Source organism: Loxodonta africana, chromosome X (assembly GCF_030014295.1).
Source record: "Loxodonta africana isolate mLoxAfr1 chromosome X, mLoxAfr1.hap2, whole genome shotgun sequence".
Classification (NCBI taxonomy): Eukaryota; Metazoa; Chordata; class Mammalia; order Proboscidea; family Elephantidae; genus Loxodonta; species Loxodonta africana.
The window spans coordinates 139,440,019-139,467,981 of NC_087369.1; the positions used below are offsets into that span (position 1 = coordinate 139,440,019).

At 39.2% G+C, this 27,963-nt stretch overlaps 1 protein-coding gene across 31 annotated transcripts in view; it reads right to left on the reverse strand.

The window, feature by feature from the left end:
• Nucleotides 1-10,416: 10,416 nt before the first annotated feature.
• Nucleotides 10,417-27,963, reverse strand: part of KLHL13 (kelch like family member 13) — a 171,171-nt gene continuing 153,624 nt past the window's right edge. For all 31 annotated transcript variants that reach the window (XM_064278696.1, XM_064278697.1, XM_010594674.2 and 28 more), the window contains 3 exons: nucleotides 23,042-23,837; nucleotides 14,749-14,862; nucleotides 10,417-12,044 (listed from right to left, as the gene is read on the reverse strand). In XM_064278696.1, coding sequence (XP_064134766.1) covers nucleotides 11,557-12,044; nucleotides 14,749-14,862; nucleotides 23,042-23,837 — 1,398 coding nt within the window. In that variant the 3' untranslated portion in view covers nucleotides 10,417-11,556. The remainder of the gene's footprint in view (nucleotides 12,045-14,748; nucleotides 14,863-23,041; nucleotides 23,838-27,963) is intronic.

The window sequence follows — 27,963 nt, forward strand, 5'->3', positions numbered from 1 at the left end:
CAAGACTGAAGCTGTGGGTGGATATTATTTTGTTTTGCCACATTTCCAACACGGACCGTTTAATTTTTAGATCATTAGAGTAGAAAAAAATCTTAATGACCCTCTAGTCTAGCAGTCTTCAAACTACAGTCGCCAGCTGTTACTGGGTTGTAAAATCAGTTTTGTGGGTCAAAACAAGCAATTTCTAAAAATAACAGGAAAGAATAGAATTGAAAATATCAGAATCCCTCACCCATGAGTAGTGGTAAGTATTGTTTTGTGAAACTTGTTTTGGTTCTCTATATAGGAATTATGGTCACCTTGTAAATAAATGTATTTCTTACTGTATGTCACAGAAAAAAAAATTGAGAAGTCATTTCTCCAATCCCAACTCTCCACACCACAGATGAGGAAACTGAGTGGGAAAGCAACTTGCCCAAGTTCACACAGCCAGTTAGTGGTAGAGCTGGGACCACAGTCCAGTTCTCCCAGTTCCGGGTACTTACTTCCTCATCACACCATTTGGAAATTCTGACCATATGGACAGATCGTCAATGGGTTTGGACAAACAAACTTGTGCATCTTATAAATACATGACTCTGGGCATATTTAGTTGGCGTTCACACTGTTCAGTCATCAGAGTCCCTGTGAGTCCAGCTGTTACACATTCTCTCATTTAAGGAGAACTTTGTGCTCCTTATAACATTGTGGAGCTGGAACAATCTCTGGCATTCTCTTGAGGAATGGAATGATGGATAGTCTGATCTGAGGGTGCATAGCAATGACCTTATTAAGTCCAGCTGATAGAATTGTGCACAGTTTGGTGAACTGGCCTTTTACTATAAGCCCTGGATTCCCCAAAGTAGCCTCAATTCTAAAATCTCTGCCTGACCCTGAGTCCTATGTCAGAACACATGCCCCAAGTCTTGGTTCATGAAAATACCACCAACACTGTATGTACTCGGGGCTATTTGCTGCAGGAGTATAAAACAATTCATCATTTGAAATCAGCTTCATTTACACATTTCATTAGGATACCACTTTGGGGAGCTAGTGGGTGGTCTGGATGAGTGGGCAGAGCCTATAGAGACGTGAGGGGAACCAGAAGAAAGCCACTAGAGCCCAGGCCTCAGGTGAGACTCCTCTCAGCAGCTCCCTGAGAAGCGGTGATCCTGGACACTCCCTAGGACCTGCATGTCTAGCCACATTCAAGTCCTGAGAGGAAGACTGTATGTTAGCCACAGTTCAAGGGGTACCCATGAACCCCGTTGCCCTAAACTCAGCCTCTGATGCCATAGCAGCAGTAGTTTTTAAGGATTTAGAGAGTTCAATGGCAAGACTCAAGGTCAAGTAAGCAGTAGGCTCGGATTTTAAAAATTAAGGCTACAGAATATGCAACCATCAGTGAGGAAATCTCTAAAACTCCTCAATTCATACCAAGTGTGTGCTTTAGCCAACTACAAGGCACGATTCTTCATCAAACATAGAAATTTTCTCCTCTCTCTATAAAAGGAAGTCAGAGGGAAAGGTGGGCTGCCACAGTGAAGCCTCCCAGTCATTTATACCTTCATGCGACTGACATTTTATTTAGTATTATGAGACAATGATTATTTTTCATCTTAAAGTAGGGTACTTGTAATTAGAAAGCCCTGTCACATGGGATCACTATGAGTTGAAATCAACTCAATGGCACCTAACAACAAAGTATGAAGGGCACACCTTCTACCGTGGACACGCCAGGAGACATTAGTAGGGACAGATGGGATATCGCTGTTTCCTTCCTCTACACAGAATCAGGGGACCACACGCATTCTACCTGGGTAGCTGAGCAAACACATTTTGGCTCCAGTGTATGGTGCACAGTGGTGGATAGTGTGTAGTGGCGGAGTAAAAGGAAATAAACCACACAAGGAGGCTGAATTCATGCAGACCCAGCATCAGGGGGCAAGAATTCGAACAAGGGAGGGAGGCCTTTAAAAGGAGAAAGGCAGATCCTTGGCCAGGTGGGAGCAGAGCCTGTGGTCCTAGACAGCCTGTCCCCCCAGTGCCTTTGTGGATTTCGTTCACATCCAGCCTCACTTTGCCCCTCACACAGGCCTTCGGCCGATGGGGTCTCCTAGCACCATGTGATCATTCTGTTCCCTCTCATGGACCTTGGAGCTTCTTTCTTCTGAGGACCATCCTCTTCTACACACTCCAGTCCACATACCACTACTACTATACACACTACTGTCTCCCACCCGTTCCCCCACGAGACTGTCTCTGCCGGGTCCATGGGACAAGCAAGCCTCTTTTGTCAAAGATATGGGGCTCCCATATGCCCGAGGGACACATCTCCAGCAGTGCTACCCTTGTCCGCCCTTCTTGGAGGAACTAGTCCTAATGACTAATTTACACCTTTACCACTCAGCCAAACCCTCGGAAATGTTTGACCTGGTGGTCAGGGGCCACTCACATTTCTACGTTGCTCTCCAAACAGGATGAGGCTTTTCTTAAAGACATGCGTAGAAATCCTGCTGCCTTCCAAATAACACCTCCCTCCAGGCATTCATCTCAAGTCTGGTCATAGGAAAGGTCTGCTCTACTCATGCTCAATGAGGAACTACTGTGGGAAACCTGCCAAATTGGGCGGAGAAAAGCAAAAGCAGGCACACAATGTGAAATACTAAGAGAGATTCCAGGTTTGTCCTTGGTTCATAGAAGCACCTGGGGGACTTGACTTTGATCATTAACACATGTGCGGCACCTGCTGCAGCCAGCCCTGGTGTTGGTCTTCCCAGCCGAATGGCACTCAAAGGGCTCCTTTGAGACCTTTGGATTTAGCTCCCTCTGGCCATGCTCCAAAAACTGAGGATGCTGTCTAGAGGAGGGTCAGTGAGTTGGACCCAATGTTGCAGTGCACTGTCATTTAAAGATTACACTACAGATATACATTGGTTAGGCAGTCTCCACCCTGGGAGACCGCATGACTTCAGGTGGTGCTAGAGAAACGAAAAATTAACCAAGGGGCGGGGGGGAACTAGTAAATTAATTTAAAAACATGCTTTGAGGTATACCACATGCAGCACCCCAGTCATTTATGGTGGTGGTAGGCTTAGTTTCCTAGGAAACTAGTTTCTTTTGTGGCTGTCATTTGGTTTTAAGGGCTGCTACTAGGAAGGAGAAGCCAATTAACAGAAGGAGGTCATTGTAGGTCTGGGAGACATGTAAGTGGAAAGAAAATTAGGCACACATTTAACTAGAAGGATAAATAGGAGGCAGGCTCAAGAAAGAGGTCAGCAAAGAAACTCATTTGTAAGGAAAAGATGACCTGCAGAGGACCTCTTGGAAAGGCAAGTTCCCTGTTTGGAGGGCCCATGGGCTAAACCCAAGGTCAGAGGAGCAGCAGATCCACAAAAAAAAAGATTAAGTATACCATGACCAAGTGGGATTTATCCCAGAAATAAGAGTGGTCCAACATAAAAACATCAATCATTGTAATATATCACATTAATAAAGAAAAGGGAAAAAACATGTGATCATCTCGATTGATCCAGAAAAGGCATCTGACAAAATCCAACACACTTTCATGATAGGGCCGCTATGAGTCGAAATCAACTCGACAGCAATGGGTTCATGAAAAAACACTCAGCAACTAGGAATAGAAGAAAACTTCTTTATGAAAAACCTACAGCTAACATCATATTCAGTGATGAAAGACTAAAAGCGTTCCCCTTAAGATCAGGAATGATGAGGATACCCACTTTCACCACTACCCCTCAACATTGGGAGTCCTTGGGTAGTGCAAACAGTTAAGGTCTCAGCTACTAACCAAAAGGTTGCTGATTCAAATCCACCCAGAAGTACCTCAGAAGAAAGGCCTGGTGATCTACTTCCAAAAGATCACAATATTGAAAATTCTATGGAACCCAGTTCTACTCTGAAACACATGGGATCGATCACAATGAGCCAGAATTGACTTGACTGCAACTGGTGGTCATGGTGATTCCACATTGTACTGGAAGTTCTATACACAGCAACATGAGAATAAGAAAGAAAAGGCACCCTAATTGGAAAGGAAGAAGTAAAACTATATTTGCAGATGACATGATTCTAAATATAGAAAATCCCAAAGAATCCACAAGGTAGCTACTAGAGCTAATAAATGAATTGAGCAAAGTTGCAGGGTACAAGATCAAGATGCAAAAATCAGTTGTGTTTCTATATATCAGCAATAAACAATTCAAAAAGGAAATTAAGAAAACAATTTCATTTATAATAACATCTAAATGAATAAAGTATCTAGGGAAAAAATTTAAGCAAGGAGGTGAAAGACTTGTACACTGAAAACCATAAGTGTTACTGAAAGAAATTAAAGAAGACTTAAATAAATGGAAGGACATTCCCTGTTTATGGATTGGAAGACTTAATATTGTCAATATATTAATACTATTTGAAGCAATCTATAGATTCAGCACAATCCCTATCAAAATTTCAGCAGACTTCTTCGCAGAAATGGAAAAGCCAATCCTCAAATTCATATGGAATTGCAAGGGGTCCCGAATTACCAAAATAATCTTGAAAAGAAGAACAAAGTAGGACTCACACTTACTGATTTCAAAACATACTATAAATCTACAATAATTAAAACAGTATGGTAACTAGTATAAGTATAGACATATAGACCAATGGAATAGAATTGAGAGTCCAGAAATAAACCTGTGTATCAATGGTCAATTGATTTTTGACAAAGGTGCCAAGACAATTCAACGGGGAAAGAATAGTCTCTTCAGCAAATGGTACTGGGACAACTGGATCTCCACAGGCAAAAGAATGACGTTAGACTCCTACTTCATACCAAATATGAAAATTAACTAAAACTGGATCAACGACCTCAATATAAGAGCTAAAGCCGTAAAACCCTTAGAAGAAAACATAGGGATACTGTTTCAAGACCTAGTTATCCCAAACATTTTATTCTGAACCTCAAAGGGAAGGAGACTTATGACCTATGAGCATGCATCAGAAAGTCTATGCACACCTTCCTTACCACTCTGTACTATCCTGTAGCAGGATAGTATCTGATCATCTCACTTACATGAGGGTTTCAATGACTGCTAGGATTTAATATGGGAAAACTTCTAGTGCAAGGGCAGACCAAACCCAAACCCAGTGCCGTCGAGTCGATTCCGACTCATAGCGACCCTACAGGACAGAGTAGAACTGCACCATAGAGTTTCCAAGGAGCACCTGGTGGATTCAAACTGCCGACCCTTTGGTTAGCAGCCGTAGCACTTAACCACTATGCAACCAGGGTTTCCCAAGGACAGACAGGAGGCACCAAATATAAGGTCACAGATGTCCCAGCTTTATCAGCTCTTGCAGCCACCAAGACACTTGCTCCTGAGTGCTCTGACCACCAGTCACTCTAATTCATCCATGGACACAGTTCTAGGATTGGAGAGTTCCTCTCTGATGGTAGCCACAGCTTCCTTTTTGGCACTAGACCTCTGCTTCTTTCCTACCATAGAGCAGGAAAACACATGTTCTAGGCTAGGAAATCCCAGATGTGTTTGGTTGCTCCACCGCCACATTCTCAGGTATTCCAGGAGGAGCTTCACCACCTACATTTGTTGTGCTTAACTAACAGCTTGGGGGCTCCCTTTTTAAACAGAGGCTAAAACAAATACTTGGAGATCCTAGCTCAGATTCTGCCAGATTTTGTGATTTTACATTTGCTTCTCAACCTGGACTGTATGCTGTAAAGTGAAGCTGAATGTGGAAGAAGTTGCAACAGTGTGAATTCTCCCTCCGACAGCCTCCCACCCTTGGCCCTAGTGATGTCCTTCTGAACACAAGCAGGCCTGGGTACACATGCAGGACTCCCTTAGGGAGCTGGGAGGTTGATGATGGGAAGGTACTTCCTGACCCTTGAGTAGGAATGTGTTCTCCTGAAAGATTTTGCTGGTACTTTAGAAATATCTGGCCCTTGATTGGTAGGTAAACACACATGTTTTTCTTTGTACATGAGTGGGGTTACTGTGTAGTGTGACCTTGCTACTGTTGGAGACATCAGTTTGAGGGACAGCTTTGCTCAAAATAATTTCTCCACTCCCTTGAAAAGCATCACTTCACAGGGATGGAGTTCCTGGCATTTAAATATCAGTGCTCTGAGTTCCTTTGGCAGGGCCTTTCCTTATTGGGCCAAAGGTAAACATGTGATCTAAACTGAGCCAATTACTGGAGTTGTTAGGGGGGACATTGATGGTTCGGTGGTAGAATTCTCACCTCCCACCTGGGAGACCAGGATCAATTCCCCACAGTGTTTTGGCAGGTAAGAACAACAATGAGCTGTTAACAGATGATGGGGAGTGGGAGGCACTCTCACTTTGATGGGGAAAGCTGGAAGTTGTGAGTGTGGCGAGCTCTCAGTCATAGTCACTGCCATGCCAAGGAAGCTGGTGTACCTACGGAAGGAGGCAATGAATCTGCCCCTCAGAGAAAAGCAGAGTCATAGACAGCAGGCAGTGCTTGACTTCCTCCAGTTCTTTCCAAACCCCAGCTGCAGCGCTGGTCTTTCGACGGTTATGTGAGGTGCCCCATTACCAGTCAAATATATATATATATATATATATATATATATATATATATATATATATATATATATATTTTTTTTTTTTTTCTTTTAGCCTAAGCTGGTTGGAGTTTGGTTTCTATAGCTTGCAACCGGGCCCTTTTTTTATTCCATATTTATTAATGTCCAGTAAAACTTCTTTTGGGGAAATGCCAGAACGAAGAGATTTGTGTAAGGAATCAAAAAGCCCGCTGCTATGACGATACCGTTTATGGTACTACTGGGGTTACGTGTTTGCTTCTAATGTGCTTGATCACGCAAATTCCTGCAAGGCCAGGAAGGAACCTGTGCGTAGTTGTGGCCCTTGGGTTTTAATTACCCAGGGAATAGGGAGGCTTCCAGATAAGCCATGAGAACTGAGAAATTAGACCTCAGGTGATATCTCTTTCTGGGCCTTGCTCTTTACTATCAGCACTTCAAGTAATCCAGAAGGCTTGAGTAATGGGTAATGGTGGAAAGATAGCCTTTGTTACATGGAGCGTGCTCAGGGACCAGTGAACAGTGGCTTTCAACCATTTCTTATCATGTCCCAGATTAAGACATATTTGATTTTGCAACCGAGCAATGTAAATATAAAAACAAAAGAAAAATACACCAAATAATACTTAAAATTATGATGTATAGTATACTCTGGTAGTTTGTGTTCCATTTCTGTAAAAAATATTGTTTGTGACCCACGAAAATTGATTTTTGTTGTTATTAGTTGCCGTGGAGTCAATTTCAACTCATGGTAACCTCATGTGTGCAGAGTAGAACTGCTCCATAGGGTTTTCAAGGTTGTGACCCTTCAGAAGCAGGTCACTAGGCCTGTTCTGAGGCACCTCTGGGTGGGTTTGAACCGCCAACCTTTTGGCTAGTTGAATGCTTTGGTCTCAGGACTCATTTACACGCTTAAGAATTTTTGAGGACACCAAAGAGGTTTAGTTGATGTGGGTTACATCTACTGATGCTTATTTCATTAGAAATGAAAATTGGGAATCTTTAAAAACATGAGAATATACAAACTCATATTCCATTAGCTGGCTGAGCAATGACATCGTGTATCATTTAGCCCCTGGAAAATTATACTGTATGCTTGTGGGAGAGTGATAATGAAAAGGCAAATGAAGTCTTAGTATTATTATGAAAATGGTTTTAATCCTGTGAACCCAGTATCAGGAATCCCTGGATGCCTGAACCACACTTTGAGAACCTATGCACTAATGGACTATGGCCCACAGCTTGAAAAACACTAATTTAGAAAAAGCAGAAGCTGATTATGGACAAACTGAGGCAAGTCAACCCAATTAGTTAAATTTCATTCTCTGAATGTGTTTTCCTCTCATTATTTCTGAGTGAGAAAGGTATTGGAGTTGATTCCCCAACAATCATTTCACACCAGATGATTCTTCAAAGCCAATCCACACATGGCATTCCCCTGGCAGCTGGTCCAGGGCTAGTCACATGTCCTAAATTGGCTCTATCAGATGGAAGAGGACTTACAGCATGATTGGAGGAGAGGTTTTCTCTTTCCCCGGATATGAACTAGGAATGCTACTGGAAGGTATATTTCGAACAGTGAGGAGACAAAAGAAACCTGGGTGCTTAATGACACTGAGCCACTAATATCCCATGCCTGGAGCCTCTGGGACATCGAGAGGTCTTTTTTTGGGTTGCTAACTGAAAGGTTGGTAGTTCGAGTCCTGGGGGTACCTAGGAAGAAAAGGCCGGGCAATCTACTTTCAAAAGATTTGAAAAATACTTTATATAGTATATACAAAAGTATACTGGTTTTAAAATTATAATTGTGTAAAAACAATATACTCGCATATGTTTAGCAACAGTTTCTTGATATGGGGGAGGAGATGATGGGTGCCATTTTTCTCTTCTTGTATTTTCCAATTTTTTTAATATTTTTTACTTTTGCAATTATAACTAAATACTGCATTATTGGACCAATTTGAAATAAAATCCACTTCATCCTTGAAAGCTTGCCTCACATTTACTTTCCTTCCTGCCTATCAAGAGAGCTATCTGATGTACAAAGGATCGAACATGAGATTTAGTGACTCAAAAAATGAAAAACGAAAAGGCACGGGAGCCAAGAACGAAATTAGAGGCAGAGTTGACTTTCCATACAAGAAAGTTAGCTTACTGTTCTTGGGGGCTGGGGCCGGGGCCGGGGCCGGGGCCGGGGCCGGGGGTGGGGGCGGGGGCGGGGGGATACAAGGGCCCTTGAAAAAAATAGAGGTCAAATGGTCAGACTAATTAAATAAAACTCTGCTTAATTACCCTGTGGAGCACTCTATCACGGGCTGATAAGAGGAAAATATTTTAGAAAACCCCAAACACTACACATATTTAAAAGAAAAAGTCTCTAACGTAATTTAAAGAGGGAATATTTTCAGGTCATAATTTCACTTTTTAGGGCAAAAACTGATTATCGGATGAATTGTTTAAAAATATGGAATTAGGCAAAATAGATTTTTTTTCATCCCTCCCACCTAAGCAACCTTCACCATGAAGGAATATTATGAGCCTTTTGAGATATTACCAAATCAAAGCAAAAGATGTTCTCTAACTCCTTTTTAAAATAGACCAAGAAACCAGGAAGAGTGAGAAATGATTGTAAAGCCAACCAATGACTAGCAGATATTTTTTATAAAGAAAAATAGCTAATTCACTGTGGCAGAAAATGTGTGACAATTTCCCAGCTGTTAGAATTGTTTAATAATAGCACCTGCAGTAATGTGTGACATTAATTGCTATTCTAAATAACATATGGCATGGATGCAGAAAAGGTAAGTTGTCAAACAGAACTGTATATGTTTTTTGTTATTTCCTGTGGCAAACTGCTAGCTAATCACCAACCCTGTTCCCTCTTGTTTCTGGGAACACAGCTATATATTTTCAGTTGCTTTTGCATTTATTTGTAGCTACGGACTGACTTCTGGTTGACAGAATGTGGGTAGACGTGATGGATACCTCTTTCAAGCCTGTACCCTATAGCCCTCAAACCTGCAATCCTCCATTTTCTTCTGCTGAGGGAATGGAGAGGACTCCAAGGACCTGGAGGTGGGAGAAGCCACAAGATGGAAAGAACCTTTGCTTCTAGGAGGAGAGCTGCCCTACTAAGAACAACCACAGTGGACTGTTGTGTAATCATTACTCTATCCTGTATGTGCCCCCATTTTTAGGCAGGTGTTATCTATGTGGAAATGGCCAAGTCCACTCTGCCTATGAGCAAAGAACTGAAACCACTGGGTGTTTAACTCAAGACAGAGGTAGTGACATCTGCGCTGCTGATTACTCACTTGTGAAGAAAGACGGTGACACTCTAGTCATTTTGGAACATCCCCAAAATTTTTGGTGGGGCTTAATCTGGTCATCTGCAGATAAAGTAGGACAGAGAATGCATATGGTCCTAACATAATTCTCAAATAATCCTTTCCAAAAACATTCTTCCCTTAGGATCCTAGGTCAAGAACACATCTGAGGTCATTTTACCCAATCCCTTCTCATTAGCCAAAATGGATCTTCTAGAAGATCAGGAAACTCAACCTCAGAAACTAAACTGCTCTTATAGTTTAGGCATGTCTGGCAATTCTTCCATGGGGATGAAGAAGAGCCAATTAGCATTTTCCACAAACTAGCCCCTCATAAGACAACCAGCAGTGAGTTCTGATCAATGAGGTTAGATCTAGTCAAACTTTTTTTCCCTGAATGAAAGTCAGAAATATCCATTCATCCAAGCTGCTCATCGATCTAAGTTTCAATCACTTGAATCTTGCCATAACAAAAAAAAAAGAGACATTTAATTAAAGGAAGTCGAATGAGATAATAATGCAATGTCTCAGACGAAAATGACATTGAATGATTTTTATTTACCAAAAAAAGATAAAACATGGACGTCGAATTCACTGAGCAGAGGCAGCTCTCCAGGTGAAGCTGCTGCACGTTGTGCTAAATAACCTCATGAACTAAGAGTATATTGAATACATACAATATGTAAGTTACCTCAACAGCAAAGGAGAAGGAGCAGAATATAGTTTTCGAAGGTAAAATTTGGTCATGTGACAAATTGAGTTGCTCAAAATTTCTAGCCCTTATCCACCTAAATTCAGTATGGTTGTACCATTCTATGTTCATACTGAATTCCCGTTTTAATGGAAGCTGCTTTTTGGAAGAAAAATTTTTCTTTAAAAACTTCACATTTATTTGAAGTGTCATTCAATTTAAAAAATCGCGTATTTCATTATTTCATATCAGTATGTGTGTGTCTGAATTTATACACACTTTAAAAGGCCCAACCCCTTGCCTGTAGGTAGAGGGGTCATGTTTTTTGTTTTGTTTTGTTTAATTAATCTTGGTAAATTATATTTATTATTTCTCCTGTGTGTCTAAGAAACTTTATATGTTCTCAATGCACCCACACAGTCAGGTGGGTTGACAGATATGTCAAAAAATACTTTATGAAAAGAGGGAGGTAGCTCATGCGAGTTGGCAACCTTTTGTGTGCTTCCTGTTGGAGTAGGCTGCCTCCCTTTGACATCTTACAGTTAAAGATGAAAGGAAAACTTTTTACTTTGAAGCCTAGTGAGCACAGTTGTACACTTACTATAGTTCACCTCCAACGTGACTTATTGGGCTTTCTAATGTAAGATGACAAATATCTCACACTCAGTACACAGCATCAAAATAAAGTACTGAATGAACATTTTATAGACAACACCTTGGTTTTTTTTTTATTATATATATGTTAAACATCAGCTTCTATGGGATACAACCCAGAATATGTGTTACCACTTTATAAACATTCTAAGCCAAACAAACAGCACAAATAACATCAACACCACTGTTTTTCCCGATATCTGTATCAATTACTGGAGGCTAATCCTAACATATACTACTAAAGGGGAAAAAAGAAGAGAATCCATGACACATTGCAAAGACAGGACTATAGCATCTTAGTTTCAGGCATGGTCTTACGGTGCAGAAAGAGGGGACTCTCTAGAAGGTGAAGGTGTGGTTTCTTCGGGAGGGAAAACTGTGAGTGTACAAGCTCGGATGCCACCAAGGGACTCTGGGAGATCAAACACCTTATGCCATTCATCTTTATCTGGATCATATTTCTGCACAATCTCTACCATGCAGCGATTATTCCAGGAATACCCACCAACCACATAGATTTTATTTTCAAAGACAGCGACCCCAACATCACTCTGCCCTCTTAACATGGCAGCAATTGGGGTCCACTGGTCAAGGATAGGTGAATAGTATTCACAGCTTAAGACATCATCGTAATCACTTGTTCCTCTGAAGTGATTGCCACCAATGACATAAAGCCTTTCTCCCACTGTACACATGCAGTGTAGACCTCGGACGGTGGTCATCGGTGCCTTTTGGATCCATTTGTCAGTATCAGGGTCAAAGCACATGAGCTCCTTTTGGAAAGTGTCATGAGTGATTCCTCCTAAAGAATGGAAAGGATAGGCATGAAGTCAACAGATTGTTATAAAAAATGCAAAACTAAGTAAAAGGCTCTCTATCCTAGAAAATTAACTTCTAGCTGCATATTTTTTTGTTGTTGTTTAGCCACATATTAAAGCTTATCAATAGATGAAGCAAGTTTGACAAAAGTCATGGGTTATCACTTGAAACACTGGGTTACAAAAACTGTGGCATCCTTTCTTGCCTTCTCAACTGCACCCTGTGAGGGAAGACAGCTTCCATGTTGTGAGCTGCCCTGTGGAGCGTTCCGTGTGTCAGGAAGGGAGCTCTTCAGCCAACAGCCAGCAAGAAACTGAGGTGCTCAGTTCAACGTCCATGAGAAACTGAATTCTGCCAATAAACCCAGGAGCGAGCTTGGAAGCATATCCTCTTTTAGTCAAGCCTTCAGATGAGACCGCAGCCCTGGCTAACACCTAGATTGCAGCTTTGTGAGACACTTGAGGCAGAGACACCCACCTAAACTGCGTCCAGATTCTGGAGCCACAGAAATTGTGAGATAATAAATTTGTGTTATTTTAAGCCAAAATAAAAAGTTTTCTTATATTTATCGGCCTCCTATAAATACTTTCTCTGGATTAAAAATAAATCAATGATTTCTTCTTTAAAAGAACTAAAACATAGTTTATATTATTACTTCTACTTTCTCAAATGAAGATCCATGGGATTTACTGAATGAAAATATATTTTGGCCACTTTCAGAGTGGGGTCTACAGTAAATCCCAACTAAAATGAACCATTTACTCCTAGCTTTTGAGTGGGCAGCCTCTGGATTCTGAGCCCTGCGTTAGGGCACTTCTAGGTGTCCATTTCCTTACCTGACACATAAGAGTTTCTACTCTAGTTATCTCTTTAGGATTGTGATTATGAAATGAGATACATACAAATGCTTTGAAAAAGTTGAAAATGCTATGCAAATGGACAAGCTTATAAAACTATCCATAATTGTTTGTTCTGGGTGGGTGGGGTGAGGGTAGGTAATGGCATCTGCCACCAGAATGTTCACTTGAAGAGCTAAAGAAGTAGAATGCGAAGTACGTGTGGAGTTTTATATGTGCAGTAGTGCATTGCAGATCTACTGAGTCCATATGACCTCCAAAGTGTATTCCTGGATCACATATAACTCCGTCTCTATAATGAAAGTATCAGACTGGTCTACAGACAAGGGAAAGACTAAGCTATTCTTCAGTTGTATCATTTAAAGTTCTACTATCCTGCGGCCAGGTGGCAATCATTATGTTTTCTTCGGCCTTTTAATGTTATTTCTATACTTTACAAAATTCCCAGGAAGCAAAACAGTGTTCCGTTGTTGGAAAATTTGCTATGGTTCCTATCCTACTCTCGAATGGAAAAGTCATTTTGGCAACATATACTACTTATGCCAAAGCACTAGTAAAACAATTTGGATGTGATTTTTTTTTCCCCCAGAGAATTCAGAGCTCTCATTAAAATGGTATAGCAGCAAAAATATAAAATAGGTAGATGAAGTAAATCATTAATTAGTGGAATATATAATCTCCTGGATGGCTCTTTCAGTACCGCTGTCTTGTAGTTGCTCATGAATTTGACACCAGAACCCTGCCAATCACACACTATAGGCTTTTCCCAGATCCTTCTTGATTACAGATTTCATAAGGCAGTGCTCAGACCGCAAACATCATATTAACACCTCTGCTCTCTAATAATGTAACTGCTGGCTTGGCACTGGCAGGCTTTTAAAAGGAGGGAAAGCTGTAAAAGGTAAACTGTTTCCGAACCAAAAGGTAAGAATCTGCCTAATAAGGTAAATTTTTAATACCAGAGGTGATCATTACATTAAAATAAAACTCCTTTCTAAAATCTACCCAAGGATAATTTGAGAATGAAAGTTGTTACTGGGATACAGTGAGTAAATTGTAGACATTTCAGCATTTTTAAAATAGAAATATGTATCTGCACATAGCCAAAATACAGGTAATCAGCACAGAACTATTCACCCAGTGATATCATAGAACCTCCATTAAAATGCTATGAAAAAGGAAAACATCTATATTATGGGTTGCACTAAAATGAGAGAATGAATAGTATTATGTACACCAAAAGCATGTTTACGGGCACAGTAGAACTTACCAAAAAAAAAAACCCAGTGCCATTGAGTTGATTCTGACTCATAGCGACCCTATAGGACAGAGCAGAACTGGCCCATAGAGTTTCCAAGGAGCACCTGGCAGATTCAAACTGCCGATCCTTTGGTTAGCAGCCGGAGCACTTAATCACTACACCACCAGGGTTTCCAACAAGTAGAATTTACAGGTTATATAATAATATAATTCCTCACAGATGTTTAGCTAAATTTTGAACAAAACGGATTAATTTTTGCTATAGTGAAAATGAATGGTGATTAATATAGAGAGTATGGAGAGGTGAAAACAATTTGTAGAATCTGAACACCTTTCGATTACTTCTAAATTATACGTTTACAGCGGGATTGGTTTGCTGCTAGTCTTCTGAACTAGTAGAATGTCAAGGGCAGTCATATGCAAATGTACAAACAAAATTACCTTCTAAGCGCAACATAAACTATATTTGGCTTATCTACTTTTCTGGATTATTACTATAATGACTACATGGAAAGATGACCATATAATTAAATGTATCACATGAACTGCACCCACATGATAACTGTTTACCTGAAATATACATTACTCCTCCATACACAGTTCCAGCATGTCCATAGTGGGGCTCACTCATTTTGGCAACATAGGTCCATTCATTTGTTCGTGGATTATAGCATTCTACTGTAGCTATTATTAAAAAAAAAAAAGAAAAGAAAAATTATTTTTAATCTCGAATGTAGCAATTAACTATTTTTCCTTTTAGGTGGAACGATAATAATATCCAAATAAATGAAACATATCTATTACATGTATCAGAAATTATTTAAGGGTCATGTTACAGCAATTGTTGAGACTACATTAATAATATGAGCCATTAATACATTACATTAGACTAGGAACAATATAATAATATAAACACATTTCTGTCCCTGAAGAAATCTCTGGGATTTATTTTCTTCTAATACCTGTTTAAATCTTTATAATTTGACATTTTGGGGTTTTTTCGCTCTGAAAATGTGGGAAGGATGGAAAAAAACCATAGGAAGGAGAAAACCTCAACTCTGGACTCCCCCTGTTGACACACCGTATAGGAGCAAACATTAACATATATGAAGCAAAATTTTAAATTGACTAAAAAATGAAAGTATGTACACAATAGAGAAACCCTGGTGGCGTAGTGGTTAAGAGCTATGGCTGTTAACCAAAGGGTCGGCAGTTCGAATCTGCCCAGCGCACCTTGGGAACTCTATGGGGCAGTTCTAATCTGTCCTATAGGGTCGTTATGAGTCGGAATCAACTCGATGCCACTGGATTTGGTTTTGGTTTTTGGTATAGAGTGGGGAATTCAGTTTTTGCGTGCTTACCATGCACAGGAAACCCTGGTGGGGTAGTGGTTAAGAGCTACGGCTGCTAACCAAAAGGTCAGCAGTTCGAATGCACCAGGCACTCCTTGGAAACTCTATGGGGCAGTTCTACTCTGTCCTATAGGATCGCTATGCGTCGGAGTCGACTCAACGGCAATGGGTTTTTGGTTTTGGTATGCACACAATTTGGTTTATGTTCTGAAGAGACATAAGGCCATTGCCTCATTTCATATCAGACTACAAAATGGACACGGATAATAATTTTTCCACATTTATACATTAAAGCCAATAATTTGTACATGCCGCTACCACTGTAGCCAGCAGTGCTCTTAAACTGAAGATGATTAGCAGCAAAATATGAAATTATTGGAGAAGTGACTTCAACTTACTTAAATACCTTTCAATTAATCTGTTATAACCTCAGTAAAAGGAAAATGACAGTAAAGGCAGATGAAAAATGCAACCCTTTTTTAAAAGGTAGGAAAGAAATAGAGCTGTTAGGAGGTCTCTGGTCAAAAGCACAAAATCTAGATTGACTTGAAAAGGACATACTATTTATTGCAGACACTGACAGTTGCTAACCCAATTTCTTACCTCCCCCAACCCTGCTCTTTTCTTACTAACAGAACCACAACCCTGCTCAGGGAAGCAATGTACTAAACTCAAAACAAAACTCAAATCAGCAGGCTCCCTTGCAGTTGAGGTAAACATATAATCTATTTGTAGCCAATGACATGTAAGGAGAAGTTTACTGAGTGGAGCTATTTGAACAAGCCACTGGAATAAGGTTTTGGCTACTTGAGCCAAATGCAATCCTAACTGATGAGTCACCCTTTGAACAAGATTTCCCATTTAAAAAAAATAACATGACCACAGGTAAAGAAAGAGAAGAAAAAGGGGGGGAGGGGTTAATTTTCTGCTGTAGTCAATAATTTTATTTCTTCATCAAATTTATTATGCAAAATACTTATTTTTCCTCAGACCACGTCCATATTATACCACTTCTCATATAGCTTTATTGATTTCCTTTTCTACTTACTTTCGTTTTGAATTTCAATCTATTTCAAAGGCTGTTAACTATTTTCATTTTGATCTACTCTCTTGTTAGCTTTGTTCCTGGCTTCAGGCTCAGACCCTTACCAACTTTGTTTCTTCTCACTTTCACCAAGTAGCAGGATCCTGCAAAATCTTTCCCAAAAATAAAGGCTGTTTCCACAATTAATGACAAGCTAAAACTGCCACATGCCCCAATACTGTTTTTAACTATTTCCAGTGACAGGAATATTCATTTCCATTTGCCTATGGCATAACTTTTACACAATTGACTTGCAAAATCCAACTGAATGTACATTATTATCTCTCTCTCCACTTATAAAAGACCTAGCATATTGGTGCTCAGTGGTTAAAAGCTTGGCTGCTAATCAAAATGCTAGCAGTTCAAATCCACCAGGTGCTCCTTGAAAACCCTCCGGGGCAGTTCTACTCTGTCTTATAGAGTCACTATGAGCTGGATTTGACTCAATGCCAACAGACAAGCATATTGACTGGTACTTGGCATCAGAAAAGTAATTAATGGGAAGATTTTATCTGAAAAAATAGTCTAATCACACATCCTATCAAAACAAAGGGGTGGGAGTTAAAAAGGCTTCCAGAGATCACCGCTTTGATGCCAATGACAGGTTTCACTACAGTTCTATACTTCTCTTAATGCCGGACTCTGCCTTGAACTTTAAAGTTTCTAGAGCCTAACAGTCCTTCCTTATGTCTAATTCAGTCTGTTCTGATGCAATTTCAACTAATTTACTCTAATTCTTTTTGTAGTGGAGCTAGAAATTGAATAGCTAATCACTCCTCATGATTAACAGTATTTTTTTCTTATGTAGAACGATAATACTGTTCCTCCATCAATGAGTTAATTGCATTTTTTTCATAATAGGGTTTCTAAGAATCCATGTATACTCTTTCATCCAGAGCCCCCTCAGTGCAAGAGGGCTAGCAACCACCAGTAACCATAAAAGCTACTTAAAAGTCATTCCTAAACTTTTCTTATTCCAACTAAATAATCCATCTCCCTTAGCTTTTCCAATCCCTTAATCTTTACTGTCAACTTTTAGACTTTCTCTATGTAGAATTGCTATTGTTATAAGTAAATTAAACAGTATTGAGTTGTAGAATTGAATGTATCTAATTTTTTTTAATATATATACAAAAAGTCTTATTTCTATTGGCCATATTAACAAGATAGTCAAATATAGATAAGTACCAACAACTTTTTTGAAGGAAGAGGCAGGGTTTGATACAAGGCAAGGAGCTGGAGCCACAAAGCAGTGGCTCCATCATAGTCTACGAGATGTGGGAACAAGACAACTGGGAAAAAATAGCTCAGGGGTCAGCAAACGACAACCCGAGAGACAAAACCAGTCCACCACCTGTTTTTGCATGACCTACAAGTTAAGACGGAAGAATGATTTTTACATTTTTAAAGAGTAGAAAAAGATGAAAAGAAGAATAATATTTCGTGACATGTGAAAATTACATGAACTTCAAATTTCAGTGTCCATAAATAAAGCTTTACTAGAACACAACTACACCCATTTATTTATTAATTTTTTATGGCTGTGTTTGCACTACGATGGCAGATTTAAGTAGTTGTGACAGAAATCATATGGCCTGCAAAGCTGAAAATATGTACTTTCTGGCCCTTTACAGAAAAAATCTGCCAACACCTAATCTAGAAAATATCGCTATGAGTTGGAATCGACTCGATGGTACTAGGTTTTTTTGGTTTTAGGTTAATCTAGAAAATCTACTTCGGTAGTCTGGTGGCCTGGTATTTATAATAAAGAAGCTCTCTGATTTAAGAGTTACACTCAGATTGGTTACTTCATATAGCTCGCCAGAGATCCTTATTTTCTCAGGTGATTCTATTGGAGTCCAGAATCAGCTCCAAAGGATGATGTGGAACTTTCTTGGTCTTTGAGGTTAGGAAAGAGACTAGGCATGGAAAAAAAAAAAAAAACACATTTGGAACAATGATGGTTCCCATAGAGGGGGGATGGACTCTAGCATCCTAGAGTGCCAACTGGTGATGCACTGCTTAATCAAGAAGGCCCCAAGTCTATTCAAGGATGCTGAGACATTTGATAACTTTCAGTAATTTTATTATACATTTATTTGAAAAAATACCTAACACATTTTCTATAAGGTATTTCATTATTTGAAAGCTTGACTTACTATCTGAGCTGTCATATTTCTATTCAATACACAAACCTCAACGGAAGATCACTGTCTTATATGACATAATTTTGAAAGATGCCAGAAATAACTGACTCCTTTTTCACTTAAGTGACAGCTACTCTAAGGCTCCCCTAGCTTCCCATTGTAACAGGTGTCAAAGGAAAGTGGTGTTTCCAAGGAACTATATCTCCAGCAAAAAACCAGGCTCACATACACACTAGTCTTTTTGATGGACTTAGTTTTTCCTTAGATCCACAGTCCATTAAAGGATTTTAAAAGGCCAAATGTATTAATATGTCATGAAAATGCTGCCACTGTTTTCTTTTTGTAATTATACATGTTGGTTGTTGTTGTTAGGTGCTGCAAGTCGATGCTTACTGTGTGTACAAAGAACAAATGATGTGCAAGTACTAGTGAACTTGTTAAATTGTTTAATCACTCTCCCATCAATCCTCTTCTCCTGTCATCCACTGCTACCCCGTCTCTATTTATACAGGCATATGAATATGTTAACGTAATCAGTTGATATGGGAATGTCAATTTATTACAACAGATGTTAGTTTCAGAAAAAAAAGGAGGCCCCCCCCCCAAAACATTACATATAGAGAAAGTGGGATGTTTGTGGAGTAGGAGAAGAGTTAAAAACAGCCTCTGGCTGGAACATGCAGAATTACAAGCAAGAGTTTACTTAGAACCAGAATCTCATGTCCTACAAAAACAGTGGGCCCAAGAAAACTGGAAAGAGCAACTCACACAGATACTTTTCTTATTTATACAAAGAGAAACATTATAAATGAATAAAATTCAGAAGACCTCATTGATATTGTCCTTTTATGGAGTAGACAGGGCAAATAGCCATCTTTAGGTTCTATTATACTAACAGTAGTTGATGAAAGACTGTGACAAGATAGGGTAGTCTACTTCTTGCTCCCACTTGGCTCTAACAGAGAAGGGGGTGGTGGTGGATCAGAAAAATGAAGCCTCGTGCTCCTTGGTTTTATGTTATGACTTTTTTTGGCCTAAAGGCTCTCCTTGAATCAGGGCCCTCAATTTGAGTGTACTTAATAAGTCAGTCACGTGATTTTTTTTTAAACTTCCAATATATTTTAACTTAAAATATTTAGTAGAGAATGAAGTTGCTGGGTATGCTTAGTTTAAGGGAAGCGATAATTTTCTACAAAAGTCTAGTTACTTGTAGATTTATGGGCGATAAGTTCAAAGGAAAAGAAATATCAAATAATTCCCCTTTAAATGGAATTAGAGTTGTTTCCTGGCGTGGAGTGTTTCTGTCTATATCATAATTATATACATGCATTTGTGAAAAATGCAGTTTATGAATTAACTAAAACAGACCTATATTTGCAAAGTAGAAGGAGATTATTTTTTAAATCATTATTTCTAAGTTGAGCTTTGGGGATTATGTTTTTTAAAAGCCTAAATGTAATCCAAGCAAATAATCCGAGAAGCTGGACTATATGAAGAACAATGAGGCATCAGGATTGGAGGAAGAATCATTAACAACTTGCATTACACAGATGACACAACCTTGCTTGCTGAATGTGAAGAGGACATGAAATACTGATGAAGATCAAAGACCACAGCCTTCAGGATGGATTACACCTCAGCATAAAGAAAACAAAAATCCTCACAACTGGACCAATAAGTAACATCATGACAAACAGAGAAAAGACTGAAGTTGTCAAGGATTTCATTTTACTTGGATCCACAATCAATGCCCATGGAAGCAGCAGTCAAGAAATTGAAAGATGTATTGCATTGGGCAAATCTGCTGCGAAGGACCTCTTTAAAGTGTTGAAAAGCAAGGATAACACCTTGAGGACTAAGGTGCGCCTGACTCAGGCCATGATGTTTTCAACCACCTCATATGCATGTGAAAGCTGGACAATGAAAAAGAAGACAGAAGAAGAATTGATGCCTTTGAATGTGCTATTGGTGAAGAATATTGAATATACCATGGACTGCCAAAAGAACGAACAAATCTGTCTTGGAAGAAGTGCAACTAGAATGCTCCTTAGAAGCAAGGATGAGGAGACTACGTCTCACATACTTTGGACATGTTATCAGGAGGGATCGGTCCCTGGAAAAGGACATCATGCTTGGGAAAGTAGAGGGTCAGCAAAAAAGAGGAAAACCCTCAACGAGGTGGATTGACACAGTGGCTGCAACAATGGGCTCACATATAGCAACAATTGTGACGATGGCGCAGGACCAGGCAGTGGTTCATTCTGTTGTACACAGGCTCGCTATGAGTCGGAACTGACTCGACAGCACCTAACAACAACAACAAACGTAATCAAACGGTTAAAATGAAGTTAGCAATAGTTCACTAAAAGTCTGATTCTCTCGTACCTTTTCATTTTCAAATTGAAACACAGAAGCCTGTTTTTAATGAGATGGAGGTGGTGGTTTCTGAGGGTCATGAGCAAGGAAGCCCATGTGCAGGCCACCTGCTCAACAGGGCGGGCGGTTTACTTCTTGTTTCCAACTGGGGATGGCTGGCAGAGGAGGTGGAGATGGGCCACAAAAATGAAATCTCTACCTTCTTGGTTTTACATAATGACTCTGCTTGGCCTGAAGATTATAAACTCCCAGAAAGATAAGTGTCTTTAATTAAAAATTAGGAATAGGACATTGAAAAGTTAGTAGCTGCATATTAACAGGGGTGGTAACGGCAAGCAAGCAAGCACTGGCTTTGAAAAATGAAGGTATTTCCTTTGAGAAAAGAAATTACAAAATCACCACTGGCTGCAGTGGTGATGACCTAGAACTATAACAGAACTCTTAAGGATTATTTTATACAAGTGTTTTTTCCAATAAACTACCTCCAAGTTACTACTACCTTCTTCCAGATATTTCCGGACACCATAAATTTAAAATAGTACAATAATATGAAATTACCATGTGAGAGTTGACTAAGGAAATGTGAAATGATAATTCCACATGACAGGTACTCATACCTCAAATGCTTTTAAAAGTCTGATTATTAAAATACATGGGAAAACCTGTATAGTTCATGATCATAACACTTAGCCCAATAATCCGGATGGTCTTAGATAAAACCCTACTGTAACAAAGGAAAAACATTGTGGGTAGGAAAGATCAGAACATTAATATTATGTCGCTAACAAGAAAGGGCTTTATAAACTGGAATGGACAAGTGTTGAAACAGGTATTTTTCTGCTAGTGAATAGCTTGGTCTCTAATCCATTGAACTATCTTTTTTTCTTAGAATATCGGGGGCAAAAAAAAAAAAAAAAAGATTCTGAGAATTACTCTGAACTGATCCAGAGCAAATGTTAATACTTTAAACTTCTCCAGCATTATGGAGACTAGAATACTGGTTGACTACCAGGATCCTATTGAGAACAGAGAATAGAAGAAGAGAGGCAAAACCAAAAAAAAAAAAAAAAAAGGCCAAACAACAATGGTAATGATAGATACGTAAGTCCTAATAGAAGATGTGGTCTCTATCCTTTTTGGAAAGCTATCTTATTCCAATTTTATCTAAAATAACAAAACTATACCTTGTAGTTAGTGTTAATTTACATAGCCAAACTACCACTATGTTAAATTGTGCTTGGGACCAATTCTAGATTAGGAAGACAAAAAGTGGCCATCAAATCAAGCGAACCAAATCAGTTTACAGCAAAGAAAACTGTTTGGCATTTCATCAAGAGAGAATGATTTTTAAGCTTGATAGTCAAAAACCATAATACTCATAGTAAATAAACTTTGGATACTACTCAACTTTGTACATTTAATCTACAAAGGAAAATCTTATTATGTGGCTTCTGATTGGTAGCAGATTATATAAAAGAAGAAACAATAGTCCGTCCTCTATAACGGCGGATTTTAACCTGTTTAGTAAACTGTCATGTGGGGCTTTTAAAAATGGAAAATGAGGAAATATGTCAACTTCTGCCCAAGATTCCATTAGAATTTAAGTTAGCTGAATATACTTTTTCAGTTGTACCTTCAAGATGAAAAACATATATACTGCACAAATAAAATCTTCTACAACATACTGAGTTATTTATGATATAATTTGAAACTTGGCCAACAATATATGCCCAGATAAGGCATACAGATGGTCTCTGATATTTTCTAAGAAAAATTGTTTAAAAAATGCGATCTTAACTACATTTTTTGTGTCTAATTTTACAGAACTGCTGGTTTTATGACTTGGCAAGAATCTCTGTGTAAAGAAATTCCCTCCTATGTTTAAAACATATACACACACTTACGGAGTTCACCAGCTGCATTTCGCCCACCGACTGCATACAGATATCCTTTCAGAGCACTTAGGTGGAAGAAGGTGCGCTTTTCATTTAAAGATGCAACTTGCATCCATTTATTGTATCGAGGATCAAATCTGAAGACGGTATCAACTGCTGTCTTTCCTTTTGTGTCGTAATTACTCTGCCCCCCAACGACATAGAGAAAATTTCCAATGACAGCAATGCCATGCTGGTACCTTGGGGCATCCATGGGGGCCAATGATTTCCACTCGTGGGTCTTTTCATCATACATGCGCAATTCTTTGCTGACAACCAGCTGCTGTCTCAGCACTCCTCCTAGCGTAACCAAATGAGTGGTGTCAGACCGAATGGCAGTCCTGTCTGACTGCATCACTGGCTGCATATATGGCATCATTTGGTAATTGCTGGCTTCCAAAAGCAGATTCACACAAGTATTGTCAGTTCTCATGAAGTCCACGGTTTGCACGTAATTAATGAGTTCCTGTGGTGTCATCAGTGGGAATCGTATGTTCTTCATTAATTTTGCAGCAAAGTCCATTCGAGGCTCTTCCAGGCGTAGCCAGCGACAGGTAGCCTTAAAGAGCTCAAGTTCAGTGCAATGCTTAAGGCTATTACTGGAAAGCACAAAGGCAAGCCGCTCGAAAGGGAGTTTCAAGAACTCCCCGGTGCTCAGCAATGCAGTAAAATTCTTCAGGACAAAATTATTAATGTATTTATCCACTTCTGTCAGATTGTAGGTATTTGCAATCCGCCCAACTTCGACACAATTGTCTAAAGTGACCTATTAAGCCAATAAAAAAAGTTAAAAATACCACACTTTTGTGACACTCTGGTCAGATGGAAATTTTGGAGAAACAGAGGGTTAAGTCGATTATATCAGGAGCCCTGGTGGCGCAGTGATTAAGCGCTTGGCTGCTAACCAAAAGGTCGGCAGTTTGAACTTAAAGCCGCTCCGCAGGAGAAAGATATATCAATCTGCTCCCGTAATGATTTACAGCCTTGGAAACCCTATGGGGCAGTTCTACCATGTCCTGTAGGATTGCCATAAGTCAGATTCAATTCGATGGCAATGGGTTGTGTTTTTTTTAATTCAATTATGATTCATCTGTATCCACTTTCCAGTCATGATTCTTAAAAATGCCTCAGCTAGCAGATCCACAACTAGAGAAGTTCTAATACCTCATTCCTAAATTTCCCTTTCATGTAAACAGGCATCACTTATACCATCATACTGGTCTCTTCAAAAGTTATTGCTTACAATGAAAATAACTTAATGGGATGATTATTACCTTATTACCAGGGCGGAGTTATTTTCCAGTTTAGCTATCAGAATATACATGCAAAGGAATCACTTTCTGAGGATTAGAATGGGTGTATCCACATCAAATTACTCATACAGTTTCGTTAGTTTCTGCTACCTATAAGGACGGTTTGTATCTTCTGGGCAACGTAGCTTTCCTTAGCCATTCTCTCACTCTCAGCATATTCTAGCTCAGCCTGGCATCAAAAGGAATCCAAGACAGTGTCCCTTGCACGGAGTGAAATATACCAACTAGGCAAAGGAGAGACACTATGGAGAGCCCCTTCTTCAACAAGACATCTTTTCAATACTCTAATAACTGATTGGTCAAAAATGAAAATAGAAATAGAACCTCAGTAAATATAACACAAGGAATAAATCACAAAAGTATGCCTGCCATACAAATGTCAGTACCTGTGTGTGTGTGTGTGTGTGTGTGTGTGTGTGTAGACTCACGGCCACATGTCATAGGCAAAGGGTTCAAATGTATTTTTGTCACACAAACTTTTGTCAATGCAACTGTATTACCAACAGATTGGCAGGTGGTTAAAAGAAAATTGGCTAATCCTTCTATGATCCTTCTATTTAAAAGCTGAACTGAGACTAAGAACATCACTCCTCTGTGTAAACTAACAGCCCAGTTAGGATATAATGCCACTGAAACCTCTAATGTTAATACGCACACAACACACAGCTAGTTTTGTAGATTTACTATTCAATAACAATTTGAACTCTTTTAAGCAGCTGATTTGCTTTACAAAAATCAGCAAAATATCTTTTTCAGTTGCTTATTATACTTAAGGGGTATACATAAAAAACCAAAAACTAACTGTAACACGAAAGAATTCTGCAAATAAATTACCAAACTATGGGTCTCTAGAAATGTTCAGCTTAACACTGTATCAATACCTTAGATTTCTAAGATGGTTAATAAAAAGTATATTTTAAGCCAATTTTAGAAGTGGCAGGTTGGCATTTCATAATATTTTAAGTTGTGTAAATGGAGTGACAGTCAATACCTAATTGCCTACATCGCCCTGAGTGTAAGGGATTCCTTTTTGAGGTAATGGATCCACTTCCCAAGGCAAGTAGGAAATGGCCCTTCCCCAAAGCAAAGGTATTTGTGCTTTTGAACACATTACTGGTATGGATAAGCGAAAGTTAATAACACAAATATAATTCCCAAGTGGGCATATTTTCATCATTACCAAAATGATTCCTAATAACAGCAACAAAGAAAGGGTACTTTTAAATGGGCAAAATGATACTGCCAGTTGTTAGTCATCAAATTTAAATCTAAATTTATAGCATATAATATAAACCAAGATCACAGATAAGAACAAATCTTCATAGTTTAGGAATGGAATCAAGGTATTTAATTCTTTCCTCTTGAACTTCGTCCAGTAAGAAAAACAATTATTAAAATAAGAATAATAAAACCTACCTTTTGTTTAATCAAACCAAAAACCCACTGCCACCTAGTCGATTCCAACTGATAGCGATCCCATAGGGTTTCCAAGGCTATAAATCTCTACGGAAGCAGAGTGCCACGTCTTTCTCCCACAGAGCCACTAGTGGTTTCAACCCACCAACCTTTCGGTTAGCAGTTGATCGCTTTAACCACTACACCACTAGGGCGCCTTCTTTTGTTTAAAGGTACTTGTAGTATCTGAAATACCTTTTATATACCAGTAAGTTCATACGCACAGACTCACAGGACTGGACAAGACCTTGACACACCACCTAGTCAATACAGATAGCTGCCTACTCTTGTCTTAAAAATCACCAGAGATTGGTGTTTCATAAGCTTCTGAATTGTCATCTTCTTGACAGAAGGAGGACTAAGTATTTTCTATAGCTCAAGTACAATAGCCACACACTGTGGGTATATGTTGTTGTTGTTGTTAAGTGCCAAAGAGTCAGTTCCGACTCATGGCAACCCTATAGGACAGAGCAGAACTGCCCCATAGGGTTTCCAAGGTGTGGCCGGTGGATTCGAACTGCTGACCTTTTGGTTAGCAGCCAAGCTCTTAACCACTATGCCACCAGGGCTAAGGTTAAATGCTACAAATAACAGCAATAGAAAAACCAAAGCTGTAACGATAAATACAACTAAAAATAGAGTACCTGTCAAATTAATACAGCAAATTACTAGAAGCTTATTAATTTTAAACTGAGACTCAGATAAGAAAAATATGTAATAGGAAATAAATTTTCACCAAGTACACGTAATCAAACCTACAGAAATTAATCATAAAATATAAAGGTTACAGAATCAAAGGCTAGAATAACAGTTAATATAAGCAGACCAATAATGACGGAATAATGATAAGCCATTTTTGGAAAAATACAGGATGATTCGATTATGGTTCGTTTCAATCCACTTCTCAGTCATGAGTCTTAGAAGTGCCTCAGCTAGCAGATCCACAAACATTTCTTTAGCCTAGATAAAACCTAGTGCCCTCGTGGGCAAATGCAGCAATATAACATATAATACAATGCAATCCATTTATAATAGAATGCATTACATTTTGAAAATATAAAGTAGAAAGCTAATTAAAAAAAAAAGAAAACCTCAAAAGTAGAAAGAATTCCAATTTCATCTGAATACACAATCTGGCCAAAATTCCCAAGAAGGTACACTTAAAGACAAGGTCATTACAGATGCTAATCCAAACAATCACCCTAGTGTTTTAAATGATAACAGAACTAAACCAAACCCAGTGCCCCCGAGTCGATTCCGACTCATAGCGACCCTATAGGACAGAGTAGAACTGCCCCCTAGAGTTTCCAGGGAGCGCCTGGCGGATTCGAACTGCCGACCCTTTGGTTAGCAGCCCTAGCACTTAACCACTACGCCACCAGGGTTTCCTTCAAAGGATAAGCAAGCAAAAAAGGACCAAATATCCTGACTACTTACAGGAACTGATAAAATTGTGGTTAAAATAATCAAGAGCACGTTTACATTTCCTGGATAGATTTTATAAATTGCTCTACTGTAACCAAATAACCTACACAGTCATCCTCAGGGCAGTTCCAAGCATCATAATTTTGAAAGTGCTTTTCTCATTAACATACCTGTACTCACTGCTGCTGTAGTAAATTATTCAAATTACCCTCCTTGAGGCACCCAAACATTGTTATCAGTATAATTTGAATGGCAAGTGTCATCAGATATCTGTCAAGTTATTCTGTTGAAGATCAGGGTTTTATACAAAGAAATTCCCACAGAAAATAAATCTGTTCTTTTACTCTCAAGAGAAATGCAAAGACAAAGAAAGCTGGCAAACTTAGGGGGACTTCTCCAACACTCAACATACCAAATTCTCCTTGGTGCTATCTAGTTTATTAGAATGAGTGTTTGTAATCAGGTACAACCAATGCAGAGACAGAGAAAGCACGTACACGGAAAAAGACTGGGAAGAAATCAAACAAGCCACTTTTGAGAAGCAAAGGATTTAACAGGCATCTGTTCCACAGGTGAGAACACTGGAGGACATAGGGAAGGAAGGGACCTTTTGGTGAGAACAAAGGGATGATAACAAACAAAAACACCTCTCTCTCTGTCTTTGCCTCTCTTCAGTTTCTAAATGCCATTTGAGGTGAT